Source organism: Callorhinus ursinus, unplaced genomic scaffold, assembly GCF_003265705.2.
Source record: "Callorhinus ursinus isolate GAN/ISIS: 27379988/994484 unplaced genomic scaffold, GSC_fseal_2.0 scaffold9, whole genome shotgun sequence".
Taxonomy (NCBI): Eukaryota; Metazoa; Chordata; class Mammalia; order Carnivora; family Otariidae; genus Callorhinus; species Callorhinus ursinus.
Window position 1 is genome coordinate 59516479 of NW_027397071.1, and position 12168 is coordinate 59528646.

The 12168-nt window shown below is 40.1% G+C and overlaps 1 protein-coding gene across 1 annotated transcript in view; it reads right to left on the reverse strand.

Moving 5' to 3' along the window:
* Nucleotides 1–12168, reverse strand: part of ZYG11A (zyg-11 family member A, cell cycle regulator) — an 82702-nt gene that overhangs the window by 4722 nt on the left and 65812 nt on the right. The window contains 5 exon segments of the mRNA XM_025871912.2: nucleotides 57–154; nucleotides 554–615; nucleotides 3053–3247; nucleotides 8755–8799; nucleotides 8875–9036. Of these exon segments, the coding sequence (XP_025727697.2) occupies nucleotides 57–154; nucleotides 554–615; nucleotides 3053–3247; nucleotides 8755–8799; nucleotides 8875–9036 (562 nt within the window).

Sequence of the window (12168 nt, forward strand, 5' to 3'; positions counted from 1 at the left end):
AAATAAATAAAATCTTAAAAAAAAAAAAAAAGAAAAGTATTGTTTTGAATACATACGGTTTTTACTGCAGACATGATACATTGCCCATAGTGCCCAGAGCTGAACTGCTGGTTGAGAGAAGTTGCCAAGGAGCGGGAAAAATGCCTTGAAGGATCTAAAAAGGCACAAAGAAGTTCATTCAAAACTCGGGCTAGTGTCAGAGATATAATAATTATTTTCAACCTTTTCCACATAGGGTCACTTCCTCACTGAGACAGACACATTGTTGAGCATATATCAGAAGCTAATGTTTAAGAAACTGCATTTGTGTTAGATACTCTTTACATTCAATATCTCATTTCATCCTCAATCTTGCAGACTATCAGATAGCCTCATTTTACAGATGAGAAAAACTGAGTCTCAGAGATCTTCTAAAAGTGATTTTCCCAAAATCATAGAAACAGGATTTGAACACAAGGTTATTTGACTGTAATATTTTATCACTGTACCATGGCCTCTACATAGTACAATGAGGACAAGCTTTAAGAGAAGTACTACACCATCACGAGATTACCTGTAAGTCACCAATGCTGTCATCTTACAACTTGAACTTGGCCAATTCTGGATGGTTGCATACTATACAGGAAGAGAAACCGAGATTCTAGTATTGTGTTCCATAATTTTTAAAAGGCCATAATAGGCTGTTTTATGTCATTTATACTTATATGTATATGAAAAAACAAATTTTCAAAATATGGGAATGATTACCCAAATTAAGGTATCCCTACCTGCCAAAATATCAATTAGATAACCATTATATATGTAAAATGTGAACAAAGTCGTGTGGAAAATAGTGCAAAAGGGGCTTCTGTTTAAAGATGCAGGATTGAGCATGCATCCATTCCTTCCCTAAATCCCATGAACAGAATAGTACAAATGGTTTAAGATAAAAGAAGGTAAACACACAAGAACAAAGCAGAAGGAAAATGGTAACTGATTTAATAGATCTAGCACTGGGGAATGTTAAAAAATGAACCAATTTGAACAGAACCCACAAGAGACTTAAACTGGCCCACTCGTTACTTCAGGAAATGAGATTAGAGGTAAGATTGAAAACAGGAGGACTGGTTTAAAGTGCTAAAGAATCAAGACTCCCAGATCTTCTCCCCCACCCCTAACAAAAATTTCTGGACTGGGCAACCTTGCAAACAACTGAGGGTGAGAGTACCATGATAAAAACAGAGGATGAAGTGAAAATCTAAATGATAAATGCTCAGAGTCCCCTGTCCTCAACTCTCTTCCTCTAATGGGCTTTCAGACCGTTGGAACCAAGCTTGTAATTTTCAGTCAGAAGAACAGAAGATTCTTCCTCAGGTAAATTCCAACCAGCTCAGGACAAAAGATCTGGTAACAATGACAATGACTAATCCAGATCACTCTAAGTGAAACCCACAGCTGATGAGTTCTACCCATCCACATGCAGCTTCCAAACAGCCCCACTCTTAGATACGACTGGACAGCTGAGGATCACCATATAGTTTAAGAAAATCTGTAACATAAAGGAACCAAATAGGGGTAAAAAAGCAACTTGCAGGAAACAGAGACCTTGAAGGAAGAGAAAAACTTAAAAAAAACAAAAAAACTACCCAAACTAATCATTAAAACCTTTAAAGAGATAACAGATACAGCAACCATGGAAAAAGAGTACGATATTGTATAAAAAAAGAAGCACTCAGAACAAAAAAAAGAGTTCTTAGAAATTAAAAACAGAAATATATAAATACAAAATAAATATGTAAGTATACATAATAAACATTAAAAAATATATTATATACAAAGTGTAAAGGTATATTAAATGTACATATTATAAAAATTATAATATATAAAATTATATTAAAATATAATTATATAATGAAATATAGAAGATAAAAATATAAATGCAAAATCCAATAGGAGTGGAAATTTAAAAAGATTTTTTTTAAAAAGGACAAAAAGGGAAATAGGCAAGAAAAAATTGAGTCCGTGAAGGCTGACAACCCAGGAAAAAAAAGAGAAGAGGGAAGGTGGGGAGGAGGGGAGAAGAGAGAAGGGAGAAAGAAAGAAATTTCCCAGAACTAAAGGAAACAAGCTTCCAGAGCAATAAGTAGCCAACATAACAGAAAATAACCCTATATCAACGCACACTGCTGAGATTTCTAAACACTGAGGACAAAGATCTTAAAGGTCCCAAAGGAAAATGGCATGTGGCTTCTTAACAGTGATACCAAGAAAGAAAAGACAAAAAAGCCAATGGCTTAAAAATTCTGAAGGGAAAATATTCCAAAACTAAAATTCTATACCCAACCATGTGACCAATTAAACGTGAAGGAAAAATAACGGCCTTTTCAAACAGAGGTCTGAAGTTTTCTATTTCATGCATTTCGTCTTAGGAAACTACTAGATATGACCCAACAGAGGCAAAGAGGATCCCCACAATGACAGTAATGGAACATCCCAAGATGAGAGCAGTATGGCAGATACACAAATAAGCAGACCAGATGGAAGAAAACAGAAGGCTCTGAGAAAAGTCTCTGAGAAGCTGAAATGGATAGAGTATGTTTGACTATGCTGAAAGGAGATTTATACTTGGAGTATAGGAAAGGTGTGCGTAGAGACAATGAGAAAAAGAATCTTCATTTTCCAGAGAGGGAAAATGAATGAACAGACAATGCCTATTACGGCAAAGTCAAGAAGTAGCAACAGATGTTATTTAGAGATATGGAGGCAAATACCAAAAGAAATAGCCTGAAAAGGAGCTGAAAGTGGGAAAGAGAACTGGTAAAACCATATACAACTGTTTGCAATGGTAACTTTTATAAAAGAAAAATATCAGAAGGAATGTAACAAAGTGTTAACAAAGTTAGCACTGGATGGTAGGGTATAAGTGATTTAGAATATTTTCTTTATACTTTTCTATTATGTTTCCCATTTTCTACAATGAAAACATATTTCTAAAATTCTTATTATCTAGAAAAATAAGTTTCCTGCAAGGAGAGATTATTCCAGATTTTGTAAAGAGGAATGGTCCTTGTACCAGATCCTGGAGAAGAGCACTCCTCTGAAGGACATGGCACATCCAGGGCTGTTTGTCAGATGTCAGGTGGGCTATGATGCCTGCAGCAAAATAGCTGACTTCCATTTCTTTGCTATGGAGCAAGCTGCTAATATGTTTCAGCACATCTTCAGTCACCAGCTTGGAAGAGAGTTCTCTAACTTCAGCTATGTTGTTCTACAGGCCAGATGAAGCAGAAAATAATCAGGGATAGAAAGGAAGACAGAATCAGACACTGGCTCCTCCCCCTCTCCTACTGCTTAGCTCAGATACAGACAGAACACTTAGTCCCATCCTCCTCCCTCTCAATTTAGCCTAGTACCCCACAATCCCACCCCTTGATGATGAGGATGATCAGTAACGACAAATCACTGAGTAAGCACTTACTAAGTGCCAGGCACTGTATTAGACAAAAGTCTTTTTATCTGCCTTATCTCATTTAATCTTTTTTTAAAGCTTTATTCATTTATTTGAGAGAGTGTGAGCATGCAGAGTGGGGAGGCACAAACGGAGAGGAAGAGAGAGTCTTTGTTTTTTAAGATTTTATTTATTTATTTGAGAGAGAGAAAGAGAGAATGAGACAGAGAGAGAAAGCATGAGAAGGGGGAGAGCCAGAGAGAGAAGCAGACTCCCCACCAAGCAGGGAGCCCAATCCCAGGGCTCAATCCCAGGACTCCAGGATCATGACCTGAGCCAAAGGCAGGCGCTTAACAACTGAGCCACCCAGGCGCCGGAGGAAGAGACAGTCTTTTTTTTTTTTTCTTAAGATTTTTATTTATTTATTTGAGAGAGAGAGAATGAGAGAGAGAGAGCACATGAGATGGGGGGAGGATCAGAGGGAGAAGCAGACTCCCTGCCAAGCAGGGAGCCTGATGCGGGACTCGATCCAGGGACTCCAGGATCATGACCTGAGCCGAAGGCAGTCGCTTAACCAACTGAGCCACCTAGGCGCCCAGGAAGAGAGTCTTAAGCAGATTTCACACTGACCTTGATCCCACGACCCTGAGATCACAACCTGAGCCGAAACCAAGAGTCAGACGCTCAACTGACTGTGCCCCCAGTATCCACTCAATTAATCTTTAACACAGTTGTACAAATAAATAAGTCACTCAGCAAGACTTAACTTGTCGGTCAGTGAACTTGTCAGGTTTACACTGCTAATAACTGGTTGAACTAGAATAAAATCCAGGCCTGACTGAATACTTAAAGTTCCTCAGTGCCTACTATATGTTACATTAGCTTGAAATTTAACAGTAACAATGAAAGACAGGTGGCATTGTATTTTATATGTATTAGTTTTCTATGTTGTTGTTTAACAAACTACTGCAAACTTGGTGGCTTAAAATATTTTTTCTCTCAGTTTCATCCATGGCTTAGCTGGCCCCTCTACTCTGAGATGTCACAAAGCCACAAAGTGCTGGCTGGGCTGCATTCTCATCTGCGGGCTCCGCTAGAGGGAAACCTACTGCCAAGCTCACTCAGACTGTTGGCAAAATTCATTTCCTTGCAGCTGCAAAACTGAGGGTTTCAGTTTCTTGCTGGAGGCCACCCTTAGCTCCTAGAAGCTGCTCATAGTTCCTTCCCACGTGGGCTTCTCCCTTCTCCAACCACTTATTTCATGGCAGCTTGCTTTTTCAAAGACAGTTAAGAAGAGTCTCTTTGCATACCTATTAGCAAGAAGGAATGATACAGAAGTCCCCTCTTATCTGTGGAGGACATGTTCTAAGACCCCAGTGGATATGCCTGAAACTGCAGATAGTACAAAACCCTATATATACTATGTTATGTTTTTTCTATATATACATATCTATGGTAAAGTATAATTTATAAATTAAGCACAGTAAGAGATTAACAACAATAATAATAGAACAATGGTAACAATATAATAAGTTACACGAATGTGGTCTCTCTCAAAATAACTTATTCTACTGTACTCACCCTTCTGCTTGTGATGAGATGATAAAATGCCTATATGACAAGATAAAGAGGTGGATGACATAGGCATGTGACATAGCGTTAGCCTACTACTGACTTTCTGACCATTTGTCAGAAGAAGGATCACCTGCTTCCACACTGCAGGTAACCAGAACCGTGGATGGGGGGTGTGTCTACTGTATATTCATTGTAACATAATCATGGGAGTGATGTCCTATCATCTTTGCCATATTCTGTTGGTAAGAAGCAAGTCACAGTTCCTGCCCACATTTGACAGGACGGCATTACACAAAGACATGAACACCAGGAGAGAAGAATCACTGGAGGTCACTTTAGGGTCTGCCTACCACTGAGATTAAAAAACAAAGGTTTAGAAGTGAAACACATAGTTAAATTGAACACAGCAGTTATTGTTCCTTCTGAAGTAGCTTTCAGAAAAGTATACCCTAGAAACTAGTATGTTAAAAACAAGCATACGGCGCCATGCAGAAAACTGCATTGTTCTGAGCTCACTTCCCCCAGTTTTTCACAAGACCAGCTATACCCTATTGATTTCAGCAGAAACTGCACTATTCTGAGATTTACCCATTTTTCCCCAAAGCCAGCTATACATATCCTCACCAGTAGCAGGATTTCAACATTAAGTTGATCAGATGGAAGCCCTGAACAAGGAGAGACAACACAATAGCATCCTTAGCATAACTGAGGACATCTTAGGTGAATCTCAAGATTTCTCTTGTAAGCCTGGCAGAGGCTACTTTTCTAGCAGCTTTTTCATTTCAAGAGTCTATAAACAAAATGTTGAGAAGATGCAAGCTACAGAAGAATATGGGTCTTCTTCATTCAGAAAAAGGAAGGAAAGGGGGCAACCTCATAAATCCTCAGCATTCTGAGAGGCTCTCAGAAAAAAAGCAAAAGATCTTTTAGAATAGGTTAGCTGAGGGGCACCTGGGTGGCTCAGCTGGTTAAGATCCAACTCTTGGTTTTGGCTCAGGTCATGATCTCATAGGTCATGGGATCCAGCCCTGTTTCAGGCTCTGTGCTCAGCGGGGAGTCTACTTGAGATTCTCTCTCTCTCCTCTCCCTCTGCCTCTCCCCTTGCTCTCTCTCTAAAATAAATAAATAAATCTTAAAAAAAAAAAAAAGGTTAGCTAATAGTAGGACACTTAACATTATATAGCATATATGAGGCTCCAATCCACCTTTCTGGCCTTATTTCCTATTGCTTTTCTTCTTCCTACCATCTCCCAAAATTCTAGATATTCTGTATTACAGTGTCCCTCAAATAATTACATTTTCTCATCTTCCCTAGCCAAAAGACCTTTGTCTCCTGCTTCTTTGGTCCCTCTTTTCTACTTTTCTATACCTTCCAGATTTCCAATATTAATCATTTAATCCTCTCTACTCTGTTCCAAGTCCTATATGTGCTAGGGATACAAAGGAAAAGATATAGTCCCTGCTTTCAAGGGAGGCATGATCTAGAATCAAAAGCTCCCATGAGACTTTGTGTTTCTTTTCTAGCACTTACCATAGTCAATCTTAAATTGGAAAGCTATTTGTATACCTGTCTAACACCACCTCCAACATGTTATAAGACCATCAGCTTGATACATTTTACACACGGCAAACTGAAGGGACTTATAGTATATCTTCATTACTTTCTGTAAATCTTCACATTTATCTTTTGGAAACAAAGAAATTTCTCAGTTATGGATATCCTGATTGAGAGGTAGTATAACAGTATAAGCAAATAAATTTGTTTTCTTTTTTTTTTTAAGATTTATTTATTTATTTTAAGGGGTGCGGGGGTGGGGAGGGGCAGAGGGAGAGGGAAAGAGAAACTTAAGCAGACTCCACGTTGAGCATGGAACCCGACACTGAGCTTGATTTCATGGCCCTGAGATCAAGACCTGAACCAAAGAGTTGGACACTTCACTGACTGCACTACCCAGGTGCCCCAAAGAAATTTCCAAACAACTGACTGCCTTGATAAAAAGGAAGTAAAGTGGTTAATATCAGAAGGTCTAGGCCAGACTGCCTGAGTTTGAATTCTGATTCTGCCTCCTACTACCTAGGGAACATAGGGTAAATGGCACTTCTGTGCCTCAGATTCTGTGTCTATAAAATGTAACTAACAATGTGTGGTAGAGTACAGAACATGGCACAATTTTTCCTATCCCTGTTTGACTTAGCCATGTGACTTCCCTGCTTCTCCCATCAAGGGGTGGTCACCTCCTTTAATCTGGGCTTAACCATGGGCATATAATAAGAACTATACATTTTGTCATTGTCCCAAATTCTTGAAATCCCTTGGATTTCTTTTTTTTTTTTTTTTTAAGATTTTATTTATTTATTTGACAGAGAGAGACACAGTGAGAGAGGGAACACAAGCAGGGTGAGTGGGAGAGGGAGAAACAGGCCTCCCGTGGAGCAAGGAGCCCGATATGGGGCTCGATCCCAGAACCCTGGGATCATGACCCGAGCTGAAGGCAGACGCTCAACGACTGAGCCACCCAGGCGCCCCGAAATCCCTTGGATTTCTTAAGTCCCTTGGAATTTCCCAAGTGATAGGAGCATCTTTGTTCTAATGAGGCAACTCTTGTCAGGCACCTAAATAGCTCAGGATGAGGAGTGGTTGCCAAAAAAACCACCTTAATTAGAAGCCTGGGCTTTAAGCCCCACCCTGTAACTTCTGGGGGATGGGAGAGGAGCTGAAGACTGAATTAATAATCAATTGTGCCTATGTGATGAAACCTCCATAAAAAATCCTAACTGATGGGTTTGGAGAACTTCTCAGTTGATGAACACATCAAGGTGCTGGGACATGGTGTACCCAGAGAGAGTATGGAAGCTCTGCATGTACCCATCCTTCCTGCCCCATACACTTCTTCCATTTCAATGTTCCTCAGTTGTATTCTTTATAATAAACTGATAATAGCAAGTAAAGTGTGCCTTCCTGAGTTCTGTGAGCCATTCAACAAATTATCAACCTGAGGAGGGGGTTGTGGAAACCCTTACTTTACAGCCAGTCAGTCAGAAGTACGGGTGGCCCAAGACTTAATGACTGGCAACTGAAGTGGGGGCAGTCTCATGCGACTGAGCCCTTTAACTTGGGGGATCTGATGATAACTCCAGGCACTCAATATAAGAACTGAATTGAACTGAACTGTAGGATATCCAGTTGCTACTGGAGAGTTGGAGAAGTGATTACTAGGAAACACCCCAGACCACCTAACGTGCTTTGCCCAATGAGACATTAGAAAATGTAACATAAGCAGAGGTTTAAGAAGCACTTATATAGTGGGACTTGCCTTCTACTGCTACCCTGAAACTGCCAAATAGAGAAGCCCATGGAGATACAAGTCCTAACTAACAACTTGCACCAACTGTCACAGCAAGAGTCAAGCCATCTTAGAGCATCTAGCTCTAGCCCTAGGTGACACCACCAGGTGTCAGCAGCAACATGAGTAACTCCACATGAGACCAGAAGAACTGTACAGGGGGGTTCAATGTGCTGACCCACAGATTCGAAAGTAAATAAAATGGCTATTGTTTTAGCTGTAGTTTGTTCACAGCAACAGATGACTGATATGGTATTACTTTATAGGGAATCATGTGAAGATTAAATGAGTTAATACACAGAAATTCCTTATAAAAGTGCCTAGCATATAGTAGGTGCTACATAAGTGTTAGTTTTATTTACTTTTTTATTTTAGTAATTAGAATTAACTGAAAACAAGACATCTTACCCAAAGACCAAGTACTTTGCTTTGTATTGCTGACTCTGAAAAAGTCTGTCAAAAGAATATACAAGTTACTTTATCATGAAGAAAAGAACTTTACATACAAACTCAATCCTGTCTTCCCACCTCCAAGACTTGGATAAAGGTTGTCAATCCTTGATTTTCCATAAAGTGATTGCAGGCAGCTGGAGACTCATCTGTAAGATTCCAAAGTGCTTTCAAAGTAAACAAGAGGGTGACGTCATCTAAATTCTCAGTAGTCTTTTGTTTTACTATTGCTAGAAGTTCCTAAAAACCAAAGAGACAAAAAGTTAAATGCCCCTGTGACTGACCTGATTACAATATAAGAAAAGCAACAGTTGTTATGCCACTTAATAGCTTTGTGATCCATTTTTTCTCTATATAATGAGTTACACCTAACTCCTAAGGTTTTTATGAGGATTAAAGGGGGGAAAAAAAGTTTTATGAGCACTTAACCTAGTTCTTGGTCCTTGTTAATAAGACTCATAATCAAGTACATATTAACTATTCCATTATTCATTTACTGAGAATGTTTAGTAACACCTGGAAATCAAGCACTTATTCAGGTGACACAGATTAAAAAAATAGTTGGTTTTTCTCATCTAAATAAAAGAATTTTAAGTTTTGGTAAATGCTCTGAAGGAAACACATAAAAGCCTAACAATTTATTTTAGAAAAGGTAGGAAAGGGAAGCCTCCCTGCAAAGGTAATATGTAAACTGAGACAAATGAGACCAGCAGAGAGAGAGAGATATGTGAGTTAAGCAAGAAATGGAGACATGGGCGGGGGGCAGGGGGGCGGGTTAAGCCAGGCCAAAGAAAAAGTATGCTGTTCTAGGTCACTGAGCAGATCAGGATGGCTAGAGGGTGACACTAGTACTACAACCATATGTTGTAGTACATATCATACATACATACAACACTCTGAGCTGCACCCTGTATCAAACTGCCTCCTTGACATCTCAAGCACCTCCTAAGACATCTAAAATCACTCTGATTTTTTTTTTAAAGATTGTATTTATTTATTTGACAGAGAGAGAGACAGGAGAGAGGGAACACAAGCAGGGAGAGTGGGAGAGGGAGAAGCAGACTTCCCTCTGAGCAAGGAGCCCAATGTGCGGCTCGATCCCAGGACCCTGGGATCATGACCTGAGCTGAAGGCAGACGCTTAACGACTGAGCCACCCAGGCGCCCCTAAAATCACTCTGATTTTTATCCCCCAAACCTACTGACAATAGATACCAAATACTCAGAAGATTCCACTTGTAACAACCATATGTCCTAATAGCTTAAAGAAATCATGGGTTCACTTGAACAGATTCTAAAACACCATTTCAGATCAGAATATTTCTGGACACAAGCCAGTATCCATGCTTTCTTTCAAGCATATTAGACTGTCATAAGAGAGGAAAAAGATAGGTGTTTTCACTCAGCCACCTAATGAAAAGGTACATAAAATATAACAGCACTAAACAAATCAGGGTATCTCTATTTTCAAGAGAAATGAAACCACTTCAAAAATTTTAACCATGGGGGGCGCCTGGGTGGCTCAGTTGGTTAAACAACTGCCTTCGGCTCAGGTCATGATCCTGGAGTCCCTGGATCGAGTCCCGCATCGGGCTCCCTGCTTGGCAGGGAGTCTGCTTCTCCCTCTGACCCTCCCCCCATCTCATGTGCTCTCTCTCTCTCATTCTCTCTCTCTCAAATAAATAAATAAATAAAAATCTTAAAAAAAAAAAATTTTACCCATGGGGGCACCTGGGTGGCTCAGTCATTAAGCATCTGCCTTCGGCTCAGGTCATGATCCCAGGGTCCTGGGATAGAGCCCTGCATCGGACTCCTTGCTCCACGGGAAGCCTGCTTCTCCCTCTCCCACTCCCCCTGCTTATGTTCCCTCTCTCACTGTGTCTCTCTGTCAAATAAATAAATAAATAAAATATTTGAAAAAACAAAACAGGGCGCCTGGGTGGCTCAGTTGGTTAAGCGACTGCCTTCGGCTCAGGTCATGATCCTGGAGTCCCAGGATCGAGTCCCACATCGGGCTCCCTGCTCAGCAGGGACTCTGCTTCTCCCTCTGACCCTCTTCCCTCTCGTGCTATCTCTCATTCTCTCTCTCTCAAATAAATAAAATCTTTAAAAAAAAAAAAAAAAAACCCTGCTGCGTTAAACACCCTACTTTATGCCCCAGGCCCAAACATCTGAACACTGAAAAGGACTATGCTTGAGTCTCACTTTCAATATTTGCCAAAATGCTTTAAGAGGGCATTCACTGTACCTGGAAATTCTACTGTATTTCTCAATGAATTTGCTCCCAAGACTACTCTTCATCATTCTCTCTCTCCTCCAACTTTAATCACCATCTTTTTACTCTTCTTATTTGATCACTTCATCTAGTTTTTCAGAGAACTATCGCTGTTCTTCCTAACAAAATCTCCCAGCCTATCTGCTTGCATCAATGTATTCCTCTTTCCCTTCTGCTCTAGTTTAAAGCCAACATCTTTACTCTTGCTGTACAATTCCAGTACACACACAAAGATCTGGCATCAAATTATTTCCCTCTGTCTTGCCATTGCCATCAGTTTTCCCCTTTTCGTCAGAATTATTTTCACGGGCATAAAATACATCTTAATGTAACTGATCTTGGAAAAAAACAACTACTGGCCCATGTAGTATCTTCCTTTTTCTTTCTTTCTCATTAAAATATATCGAGGGATGCCTGGGTGGCTCAGTTGTTAGGCGTCTGCCTTCGGCTCAGGTCATGATCCCAGGGTTCTGGGATTGAGCCCCGCATCGGGCTCCCTGCTCAGCGGGGAGCCTGCTTCTCCCTCTGCCTGCTGCTCCCCCAGCTTGTATTCTCTCTCTCTCTGACAAATAAATAAATAAAATCTTTAAAAATAAAAAAATAAAATATACCAAAATTTGCCTCCATTTCTCATCTCTCATTTGCTCATCATGTAGTCCAAACAGGTTTTGTCCCACTACTGCACTAACATAATGTAAGCAAGACAACTAATGACTTCCATCTTGCCAAATCCAACTGGCAATTCTATCCTCATTTCACTCAACCACTCAATAGCATCTGACATAACTGCTCAATTTTTCTTGAAATAATTCTCTTGGATTCGAAGACATCACTCTTTCCTATTTTTCTACTATCTCATTTTGGACACTCCTCTCTCTTTTCCTGGCTCCTCCTTCTCTTCCAACATACTCATTCCAGTCCTTTTCTTTTCTCTCTATATACTCCACACTCTAGGTAGGTACTTGCACCCCATATCAGAACTGATGACTCAAATTACTTTCTAGCCCTGCCCACCCAATCCTCTGAGCTGCACCCTCTATCAAACTGCCTCCTTGACATCTCAAGCATCTCAGAACTTAACACGTCGAAAATCACTCT